Here is a 24,989-nt window from a genome sequence, read left to right as displayed (position 1 = left end):
CGATTTCCATGTGTCCATATATGGGAGTTGGGGGCATCACACATTGACACTCGAAAAATTGTAACAGGGTTTGCTATTTTCCTAGGCAATTCACTGGTTTCATGGAAAAGTAAGAAGTGGGCAACAATAAGTAGGTCATCTGCAGAGGCAGAGCACAAGGCCATTGTATCAACAACATGTGAAATCCAATGGCTTCTTTATGCCTTGCAAGACTTAATCATTAATCACCTGTAGCCAACTATGCTTTATACAGATAGCAAAGCGCCCTTATCGATAACAACCAATACTATTTAGCATGAGTTGGTAAAACACATAGAAATAGATTGTCATCTCATCAGAAAAAAAACTGCAACAAAAAGTCATCAAGTTATTTCACATTTCTTTAAGATTGTAGCTGGCAGATATATTGACAAAAGCCATTGGTTCTCTCCCATTCTTTCACCATACTTTACACAAGATGAACATCATTAATATCCATGTTCATCTTGAGGGGGTGTTGGAGTATAGTATCTAAGATTGAACAAATGAAATTGAAGTCTAAAGCAGCACTTGTTAATGTTAAAATGAAAGAAGAAGAGAGTTAGTTAATTTATTTTCTTCTTGTACTTATATATAAATACAGAGTTATCTTTTGTAATTAATTAATTCAGTCAATATCATAAAGAAGTATTTTTTTTTTCTTAGTTTCCAAGTCACTCTGCTCTATCTCAAGTTCCATTTTCAAGCATGACTCATCTCTTCATCTGAAACTTAACAGCATGCTAATGCACATGACAATTTCTCATGCGCAAATAAGTTATGAATCGGTTCGATTCAACATTGATTCTTAAGAATTGAAATTGGATCAAAACTAATTTAGTACTAGTTTTCATATTCTGAAAACCAATTTAAACTGAGTCAGACAAATGTATATATTTTAATTTTGTATATTATATATAAAATACCTTTTTTATATTATATTATATATATGTTATATGCTAAATTATTAATTAATATAATATGAAATTAATCTTATAAATTTTAAAATAACATTGATATAACATAAAATTAATTTTATAATTTTTAATATAACATCTTATATAATATATAAATTTTAATCGTATAATATAAAATTAATATAATATGAAATTTTTATCTTAAATATGAACGTGAATATTAATATTAAGTTATTAATATAAATTACTTACTTTTGAAGAGAACAAGCATTAGAGGTATTGGCTCTCAAATCATAACTTATGTAGTGCCACACCTGTAAATAATAAATAAATAAAAAACTTGACTTGACTGGATAGAAATCGAAAAAATAAAAATTGGAAGTTTCGATAATTAATAAGTTTGTATCTGTTTTTAAATTTCTAAAATTGATATATATATATATATATATATACATATCGATTCGATTTCAAAATTTATCTAAAATTGAACCGTTTACAACCCTAGAAAAGATGCATCAAATTTATATAAATTTTTTTCAAGTAATGCTGAATATATTCCCAAAGTAAACAAGTTTATGAGATTCCATCGAAAAAAAGTGAAGACTATTATTACAAAAAGAATTTATCGTTAAAATGATTTTTTTTTTATAATTCTTAAATTTATTCACTTTTTTAAAAATCAAAATTTTCATACTATACAAATAATTTCACATCTTGTTTTTGACAATGAAAAAATTTAGTTGTAAGTATAATTGTGCACTAATATGTACATTAATAAAATATGATTGGTTAAAAAATAGATTTTATCAAAAATAATACTAATTTAAATTTTAAATATAAAAAAATTAATATTAATATGTAAATTTATACATAGCAAAATTATTTGACAATTGATCGAGAAGTCTCTGCCGAGTGGGCATCGTTCACCCAAGAAACAAGGTTAACCTAACGTTCAGTGGAAAAACCAGTGAACCACAACTCTTCCCAACTATTCACTCCCTCACAAGCACTCCCGTACTCCCAAACAGCCCCGTTATACAACGTTCTCGGTTAATATCATAGACAATCAGAAAAACGCCTCTCAGGGTTCCCTAGGGCCAAGCACCTCAAGGACTATGCCAGCGTTTTTGACATTCTGAAACCCTAAACCGAAAGCTCAGGACTGTTGGAAAAAAAAAAAAAAAAAAGAGTTATGGAGGGAGTGCTCTCAGCAGACAAGCAGAACATGGTGTCATCTTTTTTAGAGATCGCCGTTGGCCAGACCGCCGACACCGCGCGACAGTTCTTGCAGGTTACGATTTTATCTTTGTGATAAAGCTTGCAACTTTGGCACTTTGGGAGTAAATCTGTATATTTTTTCTTTTCTGTTTAGATTTCTGATCTGTTGCTTATTTTAGGATTGGAAGGATGTGGGCATTTCAGGGGCAGGGATTCATTTGTTTGGTGTGTGAAAGCTTGTATCTATTGGGTGGCTAATGGTAGATTTGAGGGTGGTGTTATGTGATTTTGATGTTTGTATTGTGAATTTGTATAAGCATTACTGTTATCTAATTTTCATATTCTGAGAACAAAAAAATTGATAATCAGTAGGGCGTAGAGATTAGCTGAGCTATATGGGCCTTTAGCATTCCGGTGGTTCTGTTGGCGTAGTCTGGTGCGAATGAAGCTTTGAATTTTTCACTGATATTCTGACCGGGAGAGCTTAGGGATGTTTTCCTCAAGATCCTTAATCTTTGGGTGGCTGCTTGTAGTAGCTACCAACTGGGTTTACTGGTCGGTATATATCAATTCATGGTGGAACAGAGTGGAAAAGGCTTTATTGAGGCATGAAATAAAGAAGCTTATTACCTATAAAAAAAAAAACGAAGCTTATTACCTATAAAAAAAGAAAAAAGAAGCTTATTGTTATAGCGAGTTGACAGGGATATAACCTTTTCCTTATATAGAATAGACTGACAATGAATATGTTTAACTTTTAATTAGTTTCTATAATAATTATAGAGTAAACGTAATTACTGAGCGATAATGATGGGTTGGGTAAATACTAAAATATAGCATTTTGGGAACCTTTTAGTGAAGGAACTTTTTGAGCTCTTAATTGATAGAGATTATTTTTCAAATATGTGTAAGTTTGGTTATCTAGTTTTTTGCTTATTTTAAAAATTGTTTCCGTGCTTTATTTTCTTCTAACTAAAGAAGTGTTAATCTTTATATGGAACTCAATAGTTGATTCTTTTGGGAACAGGCCACAGGTTGGAAGCTTGAGGAAGCTATTCAGCTGTTCTTTGTGGGTAATGAAGGCGGGCCTGTGGTTACGACATCACACTCTCAACCTGAAGAAAATATCAACTATTTGGCTGAACAACATACTGGGTAAGTTGATATATTTACTTAGTATGTTGATGTTTTGATTGTCAATATAAAATTTTACTTAATGGATTTATGTTTTCTATTTTGCTTTTGTTTATTGATGCAGTAATTCCGAAAGTGACACTGGAAATGTAAATGTTGGGCAAAATGATGGAGATGAAGTACGCCCTCCTCTACCTGTCATAAGGGAGGCTCTTTATGAGGATGCAATGTTGTACGGGTATGTTTTTTATTTTTTCCCATTTAAACTGAGATCCTTTCATACAACTTTAACTGCAAGATTTTTACTTTTGAAGTTGTTTCCTCTAGGGTGGGATTCTTATTTTGGTAAATTTTTCTATACCATATCATTGGCAAACAATGTGTTGAATTTATTTGCCCTCAAGCAATGCCATAAAACAAGTCTCCTTTCTGTTGTTGCTTTTGAAACCTACTGAAATTTAAATTGCCCTCGTTTTTGCATCAGCAATGCATCGATATCTTATATTCATGTGTCACTATATTTGGAATAATTTGCATATGGTGCTTATTAATTTAAGTAATTTGTATATGGTAGAAGCTGGAGTTATATAGTAATTTTGTCAGTTTTCCACTTTCATTACCAATATTCCTTTAATGTTGGCTGGGATACATAACTTTACACCACAGATTGGTTGGTAGTATGATCCCTCCAGGTCTAAGATCTGAACCATTGGGTGCAAATAATTTCTAGGGGCCATCATACTGGGGAGTTTTTGCTTGAATTACTCAAGGTGCACCTGTTAGAACCTCCTTGCCCAGGGCCTGTGCACCCTTGGGATTGGTCGGGACTTTATTTCCGGACATCCAATGCCAATAGAAAAAACTACATGTGAAAAATAATATAAACTATATACAAAATTAGTGGGCATCCTTGGTGAGGGTATGTCTTGACCTACTTCATTGAGGATATATCTAATCACATTCTACAATAGTGTCTACATCTTTTAATGAGCTGTGAAGGCTGATCAATTTTAGTGATAATTTGGTGCCCTCGATTTAGATTAGACTTTTGCGTGGTAGATTGTTTCGAGAAGTTTTCAAGAAAATTAATCTTTGCATGACTAAAGTATTTGGTAAAGTAGTGTTGGTAAAAACGTGCTTAAGCACAAAAGCGCCTAGGCCAAATGTAGCACCTCCTTTCCTATTAGATTAGGAATGCTTCATCATATTTTCCATAGCACCATCTAATAAGGGTTTTATAAACAATATAGACTTCAAACACTACTGATCACTTATTGGACATCAAGATAATAAATGCATAAAATTCAGCATATTGAAACTTTTGTTTGTAATTCTATACAAAAATCCTAAACGCCTCCCTTACCAGGTTACAAATGCTTCCAACCTTTTAAAAATCGTGTAAACGCCATGTATAAAATATTTCATTAAAAAAAAAAAAAACTCAATCTTCTTTAAATAAAAAGATTCATCAGTAACAATCTTTAAAAAATTGTTCAAGTTTTGTGCTAATACACACAACTCACTTAAGCATAAAAATAAACTTTATCAATGTCTAGGGCTCCACCTCTTCTCGCTAAGGAAAGTCCTTTCTTGCAGCTCTATTCTCACATTGATCATCACATGGGATGGTTAACACGTAAAATCAGAACGATAAGTTGTATACTCCCCCATTGCATTTTGAAAGGCTGTGTTTTGAAGAGTGTGTTTGTAATAAATTTATAATTACTTATTATAACTTATAAAAGATACGTGTCAAGTGGTGCGATCGTATGTACTTGCCTATTAGCTCTGAGCAGCAATTTGAGTGTTGATAATTGCCTATTTCAATGCACATGTAATATCACATCAATTTCTATTTAAGCGGAAACTATCAATTAATTAGTGAAATTGTCTAATGATCTATCTGTAACTCAAAATATTTATTGTTTCATGATTTAACATCATAACGCTCTTAACCCATCCAACCTATGACACATATTTATCAATCCGTACCATCCAAAATTTAGCATCTAATGTATTACCATATATAATTAAGCCCCAAAATAATCTCGTCCCATAACCTTGATATCATATTGTGATACCTATAATAAAGCAAAGCTCTCATGTTACAAGTACAACGAAATGACTATTATTAGGATTTAATAGGGGGGAGAGAGAGAGAGGGTGTGCTTGAACTAAGTACCCATGGCTGAAAGAGGAAAAAAAGTGTTGGGTTAGGAACTAAAAGGAGATTTGTGTGGCTTTAGTGGAAAAAGGACAACCAAAGGGTTCATACCGTGGCTAGGTGGCTCAATTTTGGCATCCAATGGTGGAGAGTATTCAGGTGACGTGTTCTGTGGGAATTTGAGGTGGAGCTAGGCTTCGATGATTATAATGCCTGAAAGGAAGCCCACACCACACTTGGACCTATACTCCAAATGATTAGTCAATGGTACAATTGGAGCTCATTGAAACTATTATAAAGAGTAAAAACTTCTTCCTCCCAGGCAATATGGTATCCCATTCACCACCTATATTCCTCAATATGGGGATATCATAGCAATGCACATGGGGAGACGTGTGTGTGTGTGTGTGTGTGTGTGTGTGTGTGTGTGTGTGAGAGAGAGAGAGAGAGAGAGAGAGAGAGAGAGAGAGAGAGAGAGAGAGAGAGAGAGAGAGAGAGAGAGAGAGAGAGAGAGAGAGAGAGAGAGAGAGAGAGAGAGAGAGAGAGAACTCACATAAGCTCGTTGGTTGTGCAAAGATGATGGTCGTGACATAGTTAGCTAACTATTCATTTATGTGAGTTTGGGAGAGAGACGGAAACCCAGAAAACATAGGAGATGGTGTGGTCTTTTTTCAGTGCAGAGATGCGTGAGAGAGAATAGTGAGCTTGCTCTCGGTTCGTGAAGAGAGGGCTAGGCAAGAGACGCAGAAACCTAAAAATAGAGAGATTGCCTACTTGGCCTTCGTTAGTGCTGAGATATGTTGTGAGTTTAACCTTGCACTTTGGTTGGTGGTATTGAGAGAGAGAGAGAGAGAAAACAAAGTTTGAGGAAGAGAGGCAGAGAGGGAGAACTTGAGGAAAGAAAAGTAGGAACTGCCTAACTTTCAGTCTTGCTAAAAGAACTCGCATAACAAATTGAGCAAGGGAGATTGTGAAGGAAAACAAGAGCAAGATATGGCTTATGGCAGGGCTGGCTTGGCTTCATGAGTGTGAATTAGATGGCTGAGGGGAACAGAGCTTGCTGGTCTTTGGTGAGGTGAGAGAGAGAGAGAGAGAGAGAGAGAGAGAGAGGCTTTTGGTGATGTGAGCTTAGAAAGAATGAAACGGAGAGATAGAAGGGATCTAGGCACTTTAATAAAGAAGATGGGGCTTTCAGCAGCTTAGATGTGCGCCCGCCACAAATTTTTTCATTGTTAGGATTTTCCCTAAAGCTACTGACAGTATGAAGAAATTCACTTTGTGAAAGATGGATCACAATGAAAATAAATGAAAAATCATAAGGGAACTTTTACGTCCGCATTAAGAAAATCTAAAAATAGAAACCCTGGTTTCCAAAAAAATTGAAACATATTTTTCTATATTTTTTGGTGCGACACCAGAGCGCTTTGCTTATCAAAAGTGAAGTGCATTAACAAAAGCACACATTAAGCGTGCTTGTTGGTGCTTTTATAGTTTCTTGAAACGAAGATATAAAACATCGGTTAAACCATTAATATCTGTGATGAGTGTTACAAATCTTTTGATGACAATGTTGATGCTCTTATGCTTAATGATGTGGATGATATATACTTTAGGATTGCATTGCATATAATTTTTTTTCTTTTTTTTGTAAGTGCATTGCATATGATTGGTTTACTACTTGATTGTCTTGTTTAATCGTATTCTAACAAATTGAGTCAATGGCTAAATATATTACTATCTTGATTTTTAAACCCTTTTTATTGCTTTATTAATCTTTTGATTTTATAGGTTAATTGTTAAAGATGTGCACTTCAATCTGATGTGGTCTTACGCTTTGCACCTACACTCTTAGTGGCCTTTTTGTTTGAGTGCACCCACTGTGTCAGGCTTTTAAAACCATTTTAAGAAATGTTTCACAAGCCGTTCTTTTGGCCATTGAATGTAATTCTGATGTATTTTTGAATATTTATATTCAGATGTAGAGGCTATAAGAGGTGGTGAACCACCTATGCATTTAACCAATTTAATGAAACTAAAGGGTGTCTTTTGATAGGAAGATGAGTTGATTAAGGTACAAGTGGCAAGATTGCTGGTGGAGAAGCTGGTAAATTTGTAAAGCAATGAGAAAGCTTTTGATGTTGTAATTGATGTAGAAGTTGCTAGTGCTAAGAGTAAAACTGAGAGAGTTTAGTGAAATTATGCAAATGTTCTCAAAAGATCAATATATCGATTAGTGCTCTACACTAATTTTTTTTTTTTTTTTGATAAGTAATAAACTTTATTGATCGAATTCAACTAGGTAAAGCCCATTTACACATGGAATATACAAAAGAGACACCTAGTTACACTCTAGCAAGCTGAAAGGAAATAAAAAAAACTCTTGAACATCCCCTCCCTTTAGTACAATAGCCGAAAACCATTGGACCAAAGAAAATACAAAAAAATTCCAGATTTCCCCCTGTTCTCTCTTTGTTGTTGAAGCATCTCTCATTTCTTTCCATCCATAGGCACCACAGTAAACACAAAGGGATCATCCTCCACATCGCAGCCAGCTGTGAGCTTTGATGGTGCCTCTTCCAAAGAGATCCACCACTCTCTTGGGCATGACCCACTTCAACCCAGCCCTACATATAATGCCATCCTAAAGCACCCTTGCCACTTCGCAGTGCAGAAAAGTATGATCAGTCGTTCCACCATCATTCTTGCACAGGTAGCACCACTCCAACACAATCAACGCTCTTTTCCTTAAATTGTCAGCCGTCAAAATCTTACCCAAAGCTGCAGTCCAGGCAAAAAAAGCAACTTTCGATGGCACCGGAACTCTACATATACTCTTCCAAGGGAACAATTCTGGTGGTCTTGCAAGGGAACTCTACGTTGGCTGGTGGTCTTGCAACACCTTATAAAATGATTTGACAGAAAATTTTTTGTTCCCTGAATGTTTCCACAGCATTCTATCTCTCCCATTCCCTCCTATCTTCGTGGAGTAAAGAAAACTGTAAAAACCTACCAACTCCTCCACTTCCCAATCCTGCACATTTCTGGAACGAGGGTTGCAACACGAGGAAAGTGCTCTACACTAATTAGAGCAACATGAAAAACAATACAAAGCATGTACAGAAGTTAGGTGAACCAGTGGGCATAGTATCTTCTTCTGAATGTTGCATATCATCATCCCTTGAATTATGGTCTTCAAGCATCCTATTCTTACAATAGACAACAAAGGTGCAAATTCAGAACTCTGTAAAATGATGTCTACAGTGGAAATAAACTATCATCCATTTTTGGAGTTGAATCATCTATAACATCACAAATTAACAATCTACAAAAACTGAAAAAGAAAACAAAAGGAAAAAAAGCATGTCTTCATCATGATACAACTGTGACAATCTCATACTCATTACCATTACCTTCCACAAATAAAACAGTCTCCGTGTCCTCATCATCACGTTAAAGGCTTGCGGTATCCCCTTCAATAATCAACATTGTCTTGTTCTTTTCTTGCAATCTTCACTACATTGTTAAATATCAAATATTAGACTGTAAAATACTAAAATCTTCCATATGTTTAGGAGTCATGTCTCAGATCATTGAGTGAATGGAGTATGTACAGAAAGTACTACTATTTTTATCAGTACCAAGATGATGAAGAATAAGGGTGTTCAAAACGCTTAATGGCTAGGCTTGGAAGTTGGATGTAAAGGTGCCAAAGATGGACATACCTCCCATTGGAATCCAAACTACCAAATACATCAGTTGATACATAAAAGTTAAAACCTAGTAAACTCAATAATGACCTCATTTTTTCCATCTAGATTTGGCAAGTATCATATACACTTTTTCCTCATCAGAAATCTGTGTCATCTGATCAACGTCTCTTTGATAGTTCTTTTAACAAAGGCTTGTGCTTCAACAATGTAGTGCCATATTTCCAGAATGGAGCATGATCATCCAACTCACCATTTGCATATTTCTTGGTAGAATTCGAGTTAGTTAACTAACAATAATATACTGCTAAAACAGTTAAATCAAAACCAATAGAAAGAAAAACAAAAAGGATTCAGGAGGAGAGAGAGAGGTAGTGAACGCTTGTTCTTGGGTTTGTGGAGCTGGCGCAATGTCTAGCAGTGGTACAAGCCTCAATATACACAGAAGTGCAGCGGTCCAGGACCCTAGCAAGATCCTTTGCAACTAGTACTGATCCAGTTGCTAGCACAAGTTAAAGCTGAGAATTGCAATTAATCATGAGAGGGGTCTGCCATCATTGGTAGAGAGACAACAAGTTGCAATTGCTTGTGGGAGACTGATTCTTGGTGAGCATTGGCAGAACAGTTTAGATAAGAGGGAGAAATGGACAGGGAGAGAGATTCTGGGTCTGACTTAGTTTTGTTTCACCTTTTTTCCCAATTCAAGTGAGAGTTGTATACTTATTGTTTCATGCCTGTCATCTGATGTTATGAGCGTTTTTGGGCATTTTTTAGACTCCTGAGTAATTTTTTAATTTTCAGACACTTTAGGATATGGTCCTGTCTGAGCTGTATCCATGTTTGATGCACAGTCATATTTAGGGGTTTTGTAGTATCCTTGCTTCATAAGAGATTTCCCTGAGTAACTTCAGTGTTTGACGTGTTCCAGCTATCTGTTTTAAGCTCTGTGCATCTTTTCCTATTGTTTTGGTTGCACTTGACATGCAATGTTGTTTTCTGTTTTATTTATTGCAATTTGGGTCAGTTTGTTCATTATACATTCATTAAATTGTGACATTTCTTTGATATTTTCATCTAGAGCATCAAGGATGGGATATCCGTCACGTGAACCAAGTTCATTAATTGCATTCCGTAATTTTGATGAGGAAATGAAGCGCCCTGAGGTCTGGGAATCGGACCAGGGTGCTTCATCTACATCTGATAATCCTCGAGATAATCTTGCTTCTTTATACCGTCCTCCCTTTCATCTGATGCTCCATGGACCCTTTGAAAAGGTACGTGTGCATGCTAGCACTCTATAGAAGTTAATTTTATAACAGATGAGTGATCATACACTAGTGTTTAAAAGTATAGACTTTTGTTTGATCTTTTTTGGGGGCATTCATGCTTGATAGTATGCCCTTGAGTTCTTTAATGGCTTTACAATGTAATTTATGTCTTGTAGTATGATTGTTTGAAGAATTCTCTTATTCAAGGTACTGTGATTTCATTCAACAAAAAGGTTTTTTTTTTTTGAAATTTTATTATTATTATTTATTTCCTTTTTGGGTTCTGCTTTTGAACTCATTGTTTTCTATGTTTAGCAAGGTAGATGAGAAGTTGGGATTAAACCTTGTTGATGCAAGCTGTATGCATTATGTTTGTGACACTATCTTGTGCCATGGTTGACCTATAGAATGTTTTCTAGTTACTGTCTCTCAATTTAGTGTTGCCTCATTTTCCATGTCCTTTTTTTTATCTTTTTTTGTTTTGAAGCAAATTGCTTTTAAGCATTTTGTCATTTTATCCCTGGGGAAATCCTTCTGATTTTGTTTGTGCACAGCACATGAAATTGGACAATAACATATATTTCGACAGTTTGAAAATGATATTCTAGTTCCGATGATATTCGGCTGATGTAATCCTTGATATTAACCTATCAAAAAAAGAAAAGACGCAATCCTCAATTTTTGTTCTTGATCTGCTTCAGTTCTTTTACTAGTTTGATTTTCATCACCCTCATACTCAAATCCAGGCAAAAGATGCTGCTTCTGTCCAAGACAAATGGCTCCTCGTAAACTTGCAATCAACCAAGGAATTCAGCTCGCATATGGTAGTCTCTAAATACTCTAGTTTGTCTTTGTTCATCATTGTTAAGTTGTTATTTGTCAGCATACTCACTTGGTACCATTACATTACTTTGTGAAGCTTAATCGGGATACATGGGCAAATGAAGCTGTTTCTCAAACTATAAGTACCAATTTTATCTTCTGGCAGGTCTGTGTGATGCCTTGATAGACTTCAGTGTTGTGATATGTGCTTCTCTTCCTATGTTCTGTTAATTGTTCATTTCATACAGAATATCCTGTACAAGCAAGTCTAGTTGGAAAGTAAGGCTGGATGAACATATAATAAAATTGACCAAATTTATGTAGCAAGTGCCCCTAACAGTTTGCAGTTTCTCATGTGATTGTGTTTGGGTACTTGTTGCAAAAGGCCCTAGCCAGGCCTTCTTGGTGATGGGAGTTCTCTGAATCATTGTACTGGTTTGAAATTATTTCACTAAGTCGAATAATTGGAATAATTGAAATGAGTAATCATATAGTGTTTCTAACATCTTCAATTCCACTAAAAAGCTTCAAATGCTGAGCAAAAGCGTTAAAAAAAATCCCATTCCTTGTCTATAGTTCAAGAAGTAAAAAAGTTGGATGGATACATCAAATCTTATCAATAATAAGGAAACATAATAGGGAACGCAATGTAGAAGAACTCTGGAATTTTTTCATGTGTTCATTGTTTAGTTGGTTTTCAGCTATTGTACTTAATGGAGGGGCAGTCCATGAGTTTTTGTCCTTGTTTTTCTAATATTAGAATGTATTTAGGCATTTCCTTTGTATACATCCTGTGTACATGGGCTTCGCCTATTGCATTTGACGAATAAAATTTTTACATAATAATAATAATAATAATAATAATAATAATAATAATAATAATAATAATAATAATAAAAAGGAAACATAAAAAAAGGTTGTTGAGCATCAATTTGGGTATAGGTGGTTATTAATCATTTTTTGATCAGTAAATTAAAGGTGGTTATTAATCATTGAAATGCCTTGCCATTTGTAGCTTAGATTATCAAGCATGATGATGAAAGAAAAGGGGGAGTGGTGTGTGACAGTGCAATGGCACTATTAGGAAGGATGCTATTAGACTATGAAGGTGAAGGTCATGAATTCAGTTGTGGGCAAATAGACTCCTGGCCAACTTCTAATATAATGTTTCTTCCAGTTTAAACCACTTAGCTAACATGCTGATCTTTAGGTTATGGGATCTTGTTAGGTGTGTTGAGTCAATCAAATGTTGTCATGCACTAAGATAAATTTGATGCCTGCAACAAAATAATGAGGGCAATGGCAGTTTGGATGGGTGGATTAAGTTTTTCCAATTTCGGGCAATTGATTAGCATAAAGTGGATACAATGAAATTCTGCATAATTTAGTTTCTTTGGCTTCTGTAATAATTTTTTTTTTTGATAAGTAAAAGATTTTATTGATCCACGTAAAAAGGCAAAACCCGAGTACACAGGATGTATACAAAAGAGAGCCTAGTTACAAACTAAGTGCTACGAATAGTAGCATAAAAGTCATGAAGACTTGTTCCGTTCAATACAATAGAGGACGCCCAAAGTAATAGGGTGTGAAAGAAGAAAGCCCTAAGACCGTCGAGGGAGCGTTCCTTGTTCTCAAAACAGCGTCTATTCCTTTCGATCCATGTGCACCACATTAAGCATAAAGGTACCATCTTCCAGACAGCAGCTATCTGACGATTGCCCCTCATCCCTTGCCAACAAGACAATAAATCAATCACCCTCCTAGGCATAGCCCATGCAATACCAAGCCTGGATAGGATTTCATCCCATAAGGTCTTAACTACTTCGCAGTGAAGAAGGAGGTGGTCCACAGATTCACTGTCATGTTTGCACATGAAGCACCAATCCAATAAGTAGAGTCCACGTTTTCTTAACTTGTCTATAGTCAAAATTTTACCATGAGAAGCCACCCATCCGAAGAAAGCTACCTTAAGGGGAACATTGCACCTCCAGATGTTCTTCCACGGGAAGACATTGCAGGGGTGATTTGTCAAGGCCTTGTAATAAGAACGGACTGAGAATTTCTTATTTCCTGTGCATATCCAAAGTAAGCAATCCTCCCCTCCAGCCCTTAGCTTCATTTCATACAAAGCGCTATAGAAATCAGTGATGACTCCCACCTCCCAATCCTGGGCAGCTCTAGAGAATCTCACAGACCACTGGATAGAGTCAACAGCACTACACATATTATCGGCTACCGAGGGACCCTGATCAAAAGCGATCCTGAAAAGAGAGGGGAAAGCATTTTTCAGGGCGACATCCCCACACCAAATGTCATGCCAAAAGCGGATGCGTGTGCCTCTTCCCACCGCAAATTTGCAGTTACCAAGAAAGTTATTCCATCCATTCTGAATAAATTTCCAGACTCCCACGCCGTATGTCCCTCTTGCTTCTTTAGTGCACCATCCCCCCCAAATGCTCCCATATTTGGCATCTAAGGTATGCCTCCAAAGAGCATCTCCCTCAAGATGATACCGCCATAACCATTTCCCCAGGAGTGCCTTGTTGAAGGTTCGCAAATTTCTTAGGCCCAAACCACCACAAGACAACGGAGTGCATACTTTATCCCATTTGATCAAGTGACATTTCTTTTCATCCTCTAACCCACCCCGTAAGAAATCGCGGAAAGTCTTCTCTAGTCTGGTCGCTACCCCTGCAGGCACGGGGAATAATGAGAGGAAATATGTTGGGAGGTTAGAGAGCGTGCTCTTAATAAGCGTGATTCTTCCCCCCTTGGACAAGTAAATTCTCTTCCACCCTGCCAGTTTGCTTTCAATTTTCTCAATCATCTCTTCCCATATTGCTTTGGATTTATGAGGGGCTCCCAAGGGAAGTCCAAGGTATTTCATAGGCAAGGAAGAGACCTTGCAGCCCAAGATGGCAGCCACCTCGCTTAAGTTGATAACCGAGCCAACGGGAACTACCTCCGATTTTGCTAAGTTCACTTTGAGGCCAGAAACAGCTTCAAAGCAAAGAAGAAGAGCACGAAGGGATCTAAGTTGGGCTAGATCCGGATGGCAGAAAATCAAGGTGTCGTCAGCGAAGAGGAGGTGGGAGATTGTCAAGCTTCCATGAGGAGAACCACCTACCGAGAAGCCCGAGACGAAGCCGCCTTCCACTGCCCCTTCCAGCATTCTGCTCAAGACATCCATTACAAGAATGAAAAGAAGTGGGGAGAGAGGATCCCCTTGTCGTAAACCTCGAGAGCTGTTGAAGAAGCCTTCCGGAGTACCATTGACCAAAACCGAGAATCTGACTATTGAGATACAATGCTTTATCCACTGGCACCATCTTTCCCCAAAACCATACCTACCAAGGATATACAATAAGAAGTCCCAGTTCACATGATCGAAAGCCTTTGCCATATCCAATTTGCACAAGATACCTGGAGTGCCGGATCTGATTTTGCTTTCCAAGCATTCATTGGCAATGAGGACCGAGTCTAGAATTTACCTTCCTTTCACGAAAGCATTTTGAGACTTCGATATGATCTTCCCCATGACACCACTCAGCCGCTTCGCCAAAACTTTGGAGATGATCTTATAAACCCCACTGATCAAGCTGATGGGGCGGAAATCGTTCACTTCCACCGATCTTGCCCTTTTGGGAATAAGGGCAATGAAGGAGACATTTAGGCTCTTCTCAAATTTCATATAGGAGTGAAATTCGATAAAGACCTTCATGAGATCCTCCCTAATGATATCCCAGCAGGCTTGGAAGAAAGCCATGGGAAAGCCATCTGGACCTGGTGCTTTGTCTTTGTTCATACCTTTTAGCACATGAAGCACTTCATCTTCGTCAAAAGGCCTCTCCAACCAAGCCGCACTTGTGTGATCAATGGAATCAAGAGCTAGACCATCTACCTTGGGTCTCCAAAAATATTGTTCTGTCAAAAGCTTATCATAGAAGTGAACAATATGGTCCTTTATCGCCTCTCTACCTGTTATGACCCTGCCCTCCTCGTGGAGGACCTCTATGGCGTTGTTCCTACGGTGAGAGTTGGCAACTCTGTGGAAGAACTTTGTGCTTCTATTCCCTTCCTTCAACCAAAGTGCCCGTGACTTTTGCCTCCACGAAATCTCTTCCATAAGGGTAAGTTTCTCCAGCTCCGCAACCACAGTTAATCTTCTTACCCCATCATCGACCGACAAAGTCCCTGTTGCTTGTTTTGCGCCAAGCTGCTGCAACTCTAGGAATAGGCTGTTGCGTTGGTCATTAATGTTTCCGAAGACTTCGAAGTTCCATTTCCTTAGATCTTGCTTCAAAGCTTTTATTTTCCCTGCGAGAACAAAACTAGGAGTGCCCGTGAGTTGATAAGATGACCACCACGCTCTAACTTTCTCTAGAAATCCATCAACTTTCAACCACATGTTTTCGAACTTAAAATACCTCCTTCCCTCATGGAGACCCCCACAATCTAACATGATGGGAAAGTGATCTGAGCAAAGCCGGGGAAGTCGCTTTTGACATAGGGTGGGAAAGTGAGCCTCCCAAGAAGAGGAGACGACGAACCTGTCCAACCTCGACCAGGCCCTTCCGTTTGACCAAGTAAAATCTCCCCCTGCCAAAGGGAGGTGCACCAAGTCTAGGTCAAAAAGGAGTGAGGAGAAATCAATCATGGCCGAACCTGTGTTAGAAACCCCAGACCACTCACTCGGAAACCGGGTGATATTAAAATCGCCCCCAACACACCACGGGATGTCCCACCAACTGCATAGACCAGCCAACTCATCCCAGAGAAGTTTTCTACTACCGTCATCATTTGGCCCGTAAACACCTGCGAAGCCCCAACAAAAACCATCGTCCACATTGGAGAAAGAACAAGCGACAAAAAAATCACCGATGCAATCCTCAATACAATTAACTATTCTCTTATCCCACATTACCAAAATACCCCCTGAGGCGCCCTTAGAAGCGAGGGTGGTCCATCGTGCATAAGGACAATTCCACAAACTTCTAATGATATGCCTATCAATAAGCTGTAATTTAGTTTCCTGAAAGCAAATGACATCAGCCTTCCATGCCCGTAAAAGATTCTTGATGGACAGGCGTTTGTTCGGGTCATTCAAGCCACGAACATTCCATGCTAGAATTTTGGGCTTCATGGATCACCAAGATTCACCCTATCCTTGTGTCTCCCTCTACCCACGCTGCCCTCCCGAGCGTCATAGTTTATCGAACAGGTCAATCTCTTGAGTTCCCTATCTTTCTTGCCTTCAGATCTAGCAAGAGAAGGCTGGCCAGCTTGGATTGCTAAGAGGAGAGCTTGCATCTGGTCCTCGAAGCCTTCACAGGACATGCCCAAGCAATGTCGCATATCATTGACCTTCTGAAGAACCCACTCCGGGTGTGTATCAGTCCCTGTATCAGCTGGTGGCAGTGAACAAAGAGGGCTGAGTAGGTCCTCGGGTTCACTTGGATGAGTTGACAAATTCTCAGTCCCTAATTCCTTGCAAAAAAGCTGTAAATCTGACCCATAAATAGACCCTTCCTCCGAGGACCCCCCCTCCAGAGAAGAGGCATCAACCTCTCCCATATCTGTACATAAAACCTTGGATAAAGTTTCAGAAAGACCTAAGGAGAGGATCGGATCTTCAGAGACTACCCCCACAGTCGGACCGAGTGTACACAGTGCCCCCGATCCCTTAGAACTACAGTCGGTGGGTGTCTTTGTCTTCAAAAAACATTCCCCAGGTTCGCCGGAGTCGATCGGCCCGTTCTGTGTCGACGGCAAGACGTTGGTGGCCTGGGATGCTCCGGGTTGATCCATCGCAGCCAAGGGGGGTTTCTCGGCTCGTGAAAAGGCCTTCGGGTGCTACGTCACTCTTTTGGGTGGCTCGCCGGCAACCGACGTGATGTTCTGTGTCGTCGGAAGGGGGGCCCTGTTCATCGCCGGCGGGGAGGACAGGTGCTCGCCGAAGGCCGAAGGCTCGACAGCCTGTTGAGACAGGCCTAACACGTTGTCTGAAGGGCCCGTGGCCCGTGACCCGTGAGTGGGCCCGTGGCCAGAGAGTGGGCCCGTGACCCGTGAGTGGGGCTTGGGGCTTGGGGCCTGTAACTGAGGGGCTTGGGGCTTTTTCCCCACTGCCCGGTCTTGCAAGGGCCTAGAGTGTGTGTTTAAAACAGGGCCCAGCCCGTTAAACCCATTAGTCCCAATTACCCCCCCTTCCCCTCCCTTTACCGTAGGCTGTTCAGCAACCAGGGAAAAAGCAGAAACCGTAGACTGTTTTCTCCCACCACCTACGTTGTCCAGTCCCATCACCATGTTCAGACCCAAATCAACCCTTTTCATAACAGAGGAAACTTCTTGCAGTAATCCAGAAAGCTGAGCTCTGACAGCCCAGAGGACACCCTCGACATCCCCCATATTTTTACAGCCATCAGAAGATCCTCCTAATACTACTGGGCAAGAATCAGGTATGATGGGACCACTGGGTGAAAGGTGTTCTGGCAAAGAACCAGCCAAAGCAGCTGTGTAAGAGGTTGTTCCTGCCTCCACGACGGTTCCATCTCGTTTCACAGACTCCGAGTGAGGCACTACCTGCTCAGCCACCTTCCTAAGGTGATAAGAGAACCCCTCCCAGCCGCTGCCCTTTGCTCCTTCTGGGATGATCAACGAACCCCTTCTCCTGCCATTAATGAATTCCTCCAGAAGGAGGTAACGTCCCCTAGAATTTCTAAGCAGTTGCAAAGTGAACAGCCCATTTCCCATTCTTAGTTTCTTAAAAAAACCTTCACGCAGAGGAGCATCAATGGCTTCCATGACCATTCTCACAACCCAAGAGGCTGTTGCACCATTAATGAGTATGAATAAAACCATGCGTCTGTTCTTCTCAGTAATACGAAAACTGTTAGCTCCTACCTTCGAGAAAAAGAAAGATTTTGACTCCACCATAAAACGCCTAACTTCATCCTTCGGAACTAACTGTAAAGGGTACTTAACAGAAAAGAAAAGGAAGAAAAGAAGCAAAAAGGGGAAGGATGTCAACTCCGGCGAGAAGCGCCGGAGAAGGGGGTGCGTGCATGCATGCAGCTTGTACGGAGAGAAAACTTCAGAAAGTTTCAAGGAGATTCCCCTTAATGCCTTCTGTAATAATTAGCTCCTGTTGTTATCTTCAGAAGATAACAGATTAACCTGCACTAAGGGAATTTGCTTCCCATCTTTGTAATTGCTTTAGAAAATGTGCTCTCTTTACAATGGATTCCCATATAAGATCCTGGCCATCTTTTACTCTGATGGCCAGTAGTTGAGCTCTAGAGGCAATTCAGACAGGTTGTCCTCAATACACGGCGTTTATGCTCAATTATTTTTGTAATGTCTAAAAATTTGGGATGTTGAAGTTTCTGTGAGCTTTCTTTCTTTCTTACCCTAGACTTCATTTTGTTTTTATGATAAGATGTTTCTTTCCCAATTATATTAATAGACACATAATTGACAAGGAATCGATGAGGTGTATTGGATTTCAGTTGCCAGTTCCATTGAAGGTGCAACTACTTTTCTAGGATACTCGATGCCTCAAATGTGCATGACCTCTATAATCGACTTCCGCCCAATTCGATAGTTACGAAAATCTTTTCTACCGGCCTGAATGCTATATTAATAATGGACTTCAGAAATTTAGGATCAGTATCTTTTCTCTCTGATATCTTACAATTTCTTTGTACCTAATTGCTCAGAACTTGTTTTGTGAATATAGGTCTATGATGATACAACTGAAGGCAGAAAGGTTTGCACATATTACAAGTTGGATTCAATTCCCGTTGTGCTCGTTATTGACCCCATAACAGGTCAAAAAATGCGCTCGTGGTGTGGAATGGTACAACCTCAGCGATTGCTAGAGGTATGTTACATAAGTTTATGTTCCTGTATTTCAGCTGTATGACTAAGAAATGTACCCAAGTTTGACTTATGACAATATTAATCTTAAATGATATCACGTCGACTGTAGGATCTGTTACCTTTCATCGATGGTGGCCCAAAGGATCATCACATAACCTTGTCTAATAAACGTCCAAGAGAAAGTTCATTGACTTCTCCTCAAAAAAATAAAGGTATGTAAGGGTGTTGGTCAGCTTGGTAAAAGTGCTTCAAATGTGCTTAAGTGCAAAGACCCAAGGTTAAAGTGCTTTGCTTAGCATAAGTGGAGCATTTACAGAATTTTTGGCATTGTTTTTAGTGAGCTTAAAGTGCAAAAAGACATACTTTTGAAGTTATATTTGTAACTATGCATGCTTGTCTAGACCATTAATTAGAAGAAATAGAGGAGGAAGATGATGTGGATTACACATCTTTTGATGATAATGATGATGTTCCTGGTGAGGATATTAATCTAATTTAGGATTACATTGTATTATGTATGTTAGCTTAGAAGTTAATGCTTATGATTCTTGTGCTTTTTTGGTTGCCTTCTCAACAAAATATAATTATTTCCAAGAGAAATGTAGGGCTGGGCTCCGACTCCGTCGGAGTCGGAAAGCCCAACTCCGACCAAAGTCGGAGACGAAGTTGGGCTCCGACTACGACTCCGAATCAGAGTAGATTCCAACTACGATCGGAGTTGTCGGAGTTGGAGTAGAGGATCGGAGCTCTAATCGGAGTTGAATGAAAGAACAAAAAAAACAGAACAGATGAAAATCCCAACAAAAACATTCCACACTCCCAACAAAGAACAGATGTAACAAGTCCACCATGGAAGCCCCTTAATGCGGTGGAGAAGAGGGAGCTACTGATGGTGAGAAGCGGTGAGAAGAGGTTAGGGATGAAACCCTAACCCATGTATAGTGGAACTCGAGCATATTCAAAACTGAAGTGAAGATTTTAGTTGACGAAGGGAACTTGTGAGAAAACGAAGGAGGAATTTGTGAGAAAACGAATGAGGAAGTGAGAAACAATGGCAAGAGAGAAAAGAGAGGCTTTCGGTTCTGAGAAGATGATGGAAGAGGTGAGAAATGGCGTACGGGGCGTAGGGTTTTTGATCTGATTCCTGAAGGTTGAAGAGATAAATATATAGAGCCCCCCACGACGTTGTTTTGAACTTTTGAGGGTTTTTAAAAAAAACTTGGCAAAATACACCATCTCGTCCATGGGGAGGCTCGAACGCGGGTCAGTTCGTTCAGCTAACATTGCATCGCACCATTAGGCCACTCAACTACTTGTTACTTATGTCACAACATTAAATATATTAAGTCTAAGTGTTGGAATTCGGAGTCGGAGGTCGGAGCCAATATGGACTCTGGACTCCGACCTCGACTCTGACTAAGGAGTCGGAGTAACTCCGATTCCGACTCCGACTTTCGAAAACTCCGACTCCGTCAGAGTCGGAGCCTTGTCGGAATTCGGCCGGAATTCAGAAATTTTGCCCACCCCTAGAGAAATGTTTTGGCCACAAAGAGATCCCACAAAAGTAAAGGCGGGTGCTGTAGAAATGAGGGATGTTTGCCCTATTAGCTTGGTAAATGGGGTGTATAAGATCATATCAAAGGTGCTAGCCAACCTCCTAAGTGTGGTTATGGATAAAGATTATAACGAAGTCTCAAAATGCATTTGTGCGGGGAAGACAAATCCTTGATTCAATCTTAATTGCTCATGAGTGTTTGGAAAGTAGAAAAAAGATGGGGCAATCTGAAATTTTAGTCAAATTGGATATGGAAAAGGCTTTTGACCATGTCAATTGGGATTTTCTACTCTACATGCTTGGGAGATTTGGGTTCGGGGAGAGGTCGTGCTCGTGGGTAAGACATTGCATTTCGACACCAGATTTTCTATTTTGGCGAATGGCTCTCCGGTTCGATTTTTTAACAGCTCCCATGGTTGAGGCAAGGAGACCCTTTATATCGTTTCCTATTTGTCTTAGTTATGGACGCCTTGAGTTGTATGATGGAAGTGGCTGTGGATGGGGGTTTTGTGTCGGGATTCATGGTGGGTGATATCTCACAGGGCAGCATTACTGTTTCACATTTACTCTTCGCAGATGATACTTCAATTTTCAGTGATACCAACCAGGATCATCTTCGAGCTTTAAGAGCCTTATTGTTATGTTTTGAAGCTGTCTCCGGGCTTAGAATCAATTTAACTAAGTCTGAAATTGTTCCAGTGTGTACAGTCAGAAATATTTTGGATCTGGTCAATATTTTGGGATGTAACTTTGTTACCTGTGAAATCTCCTGAGTTACCTCTGGGGGCACCTCACAAATCAGTGTCTATTTGGGATTGGGTGATTGAGAAGATTGAGAGGAGATTAGCAGGTTTGAAAAAGTTTAATTGGTCAAAAGGGGGCAGAGTCACATTGATTAAAAGCACATTGTCTAATCCACCCACATATTTCCTCTCCCTCTTTGCTTCACCTGCTGGGGTAGCTACAATAATTGAGAGGATTTTTTGGAATTTCTTGTGGGACGGTAATCGGGAGGAAAGAAAATATCACTTGGTGAGTTGGAATAAGGTTTGTATCCCGGTGTCATGTGGATGATTGGGCATGCAGAATTTAAAGCTTTTCAATAAAGCTCTTCTTGGGAAATGTCTTCGGAGGTACAACAAGGAGAGTAATGCATTATGGAGGCAGATTGTGGATGTTCAACATGGGAGGATGTGGGGGAATTGGTGTACTAACGAAGTAAAATGAGTGTATGGGGTGGGTTTGTGGAAGTCCATTTGGTTGGGATGGGGGGATTTTGTCAAAAACATTAATTTCAAAGTGGGGAATGAGACAAATAATTATTTCTGGTATGATAATTGGTGCGGGGATTCAGCTCTTAAATTTGTGTTTCCTAATCTTTTTAGGATTGCTAGAAACAAAGGGGCTGCAGTGGCTGACTCTTATCAGGTATCTAATAATATGTTGCATTGGAATGTGGAATTTATCAAAGAAATACAGGACCAGGAAGTGGTGAAGCTGCTGATTTCTTTGTAAAATTACATGATATGAAGATGGATCAGAATAGGGAGGATAGGCTGTTGTGGGTGCATGATTATAATTCCAGATTCTCAGTGAGATCTTTCTACAAGGTGTTAAATAGTCATGGTGATAAAGTATACCCCTGGAAATGTATCTGGAGAGCAACGGTGCCTAGGAAAGTTGTATCTTTGGGTTGGTTGGTGTCTCTTGAGAAAATATTAACCACGGATAATTTGAGGAAAAGAGGATAATTTGAAATTGACTAGTGTTTTACATGTAAAAAAGATGACAAATCTGTTAACCATCTTTTCCTTCATTGGAGGTGGTGATGAAGCCGTGGAATCAGATTTTTGCAAGGGTAGGCATTGCTTGGGTGATGCCTTTGCGTGTGGTGGACTTTTTGGCTAGCTTGCAAGGTTCAGTGGGATGTGGAGGCAGTGCAGCAGTGTGCAGGATGATACCCTTGTATTTGTTTTGCTGCTTATGGTTAGAGAGAAATGAGAGGTGTTTCGAAGATTGCGAACGAATTATGGGGGTATTCAAGGATTTTTTCTTTAGCACTTAAGTTTTTGGGTGAAGAACCTTGTAAGGGATGGGAATATTTGTAATGTTTTGGCTTAGTTGTATTTTGCTATAGCTTGTATTTAGGTGTACTCACTTGTATACATCCTATATACTTGGACTATGCCCTATTTACTTGGAATAAATTCTATTATTATCTATAGAAAAAAAAAAAAAAAGATTCCAAAAAAGGAAACCCACAAACTGACATGGCTTGATATGATATGTTTAATTGTAAAACTATTTTTATTGTAAAGTATATCCAACGTATCATATGAAATCATATTAGTTTATAGATTTACTTTTGTTGGATCTCTTTGTGATTGTGGTAATTGGAAGTGTTGTGCAAGTGAGAGTTTCAAGGCATTGATGTGTCAATGTGAATGACATCCAGGAGATTTTAAATGTGTTAAATTCTTTTAAGTTCTGGTTTACTATTAACTTGTTAGATTTTTGTCTTGTCATAAAGAGTGATTTTTCTTACATTTCTTTTCTAAACGAATGGGATTTCTTGCAGATCAAACAAATGAAGAAGATGAGGAACTGCAACGAGCATTGGCAGCTTCTATGGAAAGCACGAAAGATTTCCGTGGGGTGACTGCTGAAAACAAAGATGTAACTGTTACTGATGAGGAGGAAACATCCTCTAAGAAGCCAAAATATCCACCTCTGCCTGATGAGCCCAAGGGTGATAAGAACCTCCTTTGTAGGGTTGGATTCCGTCTTCCAGATGGACGCAGAGTCCAGAGAAATTTCTTCCGTGTTGATCCAATACAAGTAAGAACTATTTTGAAGCTCATGTTACATTGCATGATTTGTTCTGACCGTTTTCTATCTCCTACGTGGTCCTCTTGTAGGAAAATCAATTTATGCATACCAAAATTAGTAGGATACAAATCCAAACAATTTTTTTTTTTTGATGAGTAAAATCAAATTATATTAATAAAAGAATAGGCATAGCCAAGCGTTACAAAGAAAGCCCTACTTTAAGGGGGGCCGATACAAGGAAAATCCAAACAAAAATTAATAGGATCAACTTGAATTTTAAACGAACACAAGAAAAGGAATCGGAGTTTTTAGAGCAAAGACCATACCTAATACTTTTTTGACCACAAAGATCTTCTCCCTAATCCTTTTTGCAATAGGCTAAAAGAATTCAAGGTTCATTTGATGCTTGCCGAGTTTGTGATTCCAATAAAGAACAAAAGGAAAAAGAAAAAGATAAGACTCTTTTGACTTATAGGGCCTATCAACTGAGGGGTTAAGAACTTCTAGTAATACAAACTACGCATCCAACTAGGAATGAAGGGTTAAAAAAAACAGAATTCTAAAGAGTACCAATGAAGAAAAAAAAAAAAACCTTTATAATTTTTAACTTAAAAGTGCCATCCACCCCTTAAATACATTACTATCTTGCTTTTCTGAAAATTTTTGTAATGATATTTTATGTATATTTTGTTGTTGTACATTACTGTTTAAAAATGTGCACTTTATTTTATTTTCAGCTACTGTGGTCATTTTGCTATTCTCAACTAGAAGAAGCCGACACAAGGTCATTTCGCTTGACCCAAGCAATACCGGGAGCGACAAAGTCTCTGGATTATGATAGCCCAACAACATTTGAGGAGTCGGGGTTGGCAAACTCCATAATCTCAGTTACTTGGGAGTGAAGAACGTTATGCTGGGGACTGTTTGTGGAGTTTCTTCGATTGGAAAGAATTGTGCATTGAAGAGTTTTGGTTTGCTTTATTTAGTTGCTTGTTGCTTGCTTCGCTTTTTGTTTACTCCCAAGTTAGGAGCATTCTTAAATTATATACTATTAGGTTGTAACAGACTCACTCACACTTTTAAACATGAAAATTATTTATGTCCTTTATATGGGGAACACGAATCTCTTCGTTTATAGTATACTAGTGTTCTCTCTGCCGTGGTTATCTACGTGTTTGTTAGTGCTGTATTTCTGTTGCGTACTTTGAACTGGGCCTCTTGCTACAGAAGCCTTTAGGCAACGGATCAATTTGTATATTTTGCGCCAGTAATCTTATACACAATATTCTCATCCTATTAAATAAGATGTAGTATATTCATTACGATTTGATGATGAAGAATAATGTAATAAATGATCATTCAATAATGATAAATGTGTCGCAACTTAATAGAATAAAAGTGAGATGATAATATAATGAATAGAATTTTCTTTTGAACCAGTGTCTTATGTTTCGCACCACGTGAATCATCATTTAAAAT

General features: G+C 38.8%; 1 protein-coding gene across 1 annotated transcript; it reads left to right on the top strand.

Moving 5' to 3' along the window:
• The first annotated feature begins 1,830 nt into the window (after nucleotides 1-1,830).
• On the top strand, nucleotides 1,831-24,650 carry LOC122309843 (plant UBX domain-containing protein 7). The gene is made up of 10 exons (XM_043123533.1): nucleotides 1,831-2,226; nucleotides 3,181-3,308; nucleotides 3,412-3,525; nucleotides 10,237-10,432; nucleotides 11,173-11,250; nucleotides 11,346-11,414; nucleotides 18,984-19,127; nucleotides 19,236-19,338; nucleotides 23,260-23,519; nucleotides 24,248-24,650. Exons 1-10 carry the CDS (start codon nucleotides 2,128-2,130, stop codon nucleotides 24,410-24,412), a joined length of 1,356 nt encoding a protein of 451 aa, XP_042979467.1. The 5' UTR covers nucleotides 1,831-2,127; the 3' UTR covers nucleotides 24,413-24,650.
• The last annotated feature ends 339 nt before the right edge of the window (nucleotides 24,651-24,989 follow it).

This window comes from Carya illinoinensis, chromosome 5 (genome assembly GCF_018687715.1).
Source record: "Carya illinoinensis cultivar Pawnee chromosome 5, C.illinoinensisPawnee_v1, whole genome shotgun sequence".
Lineage (NCBI taxonomy): Eukaryota > Viridiplantae > Streptophyta > Magnoliopsida > Fagales > Juglandaceae > Carya > Carya illinoinensis.
The sequence above is the reverse complement of the archived record's forward strand: the minus strand, read 5'-3'. Positions and strand labels throughout refer to the sequence as shown.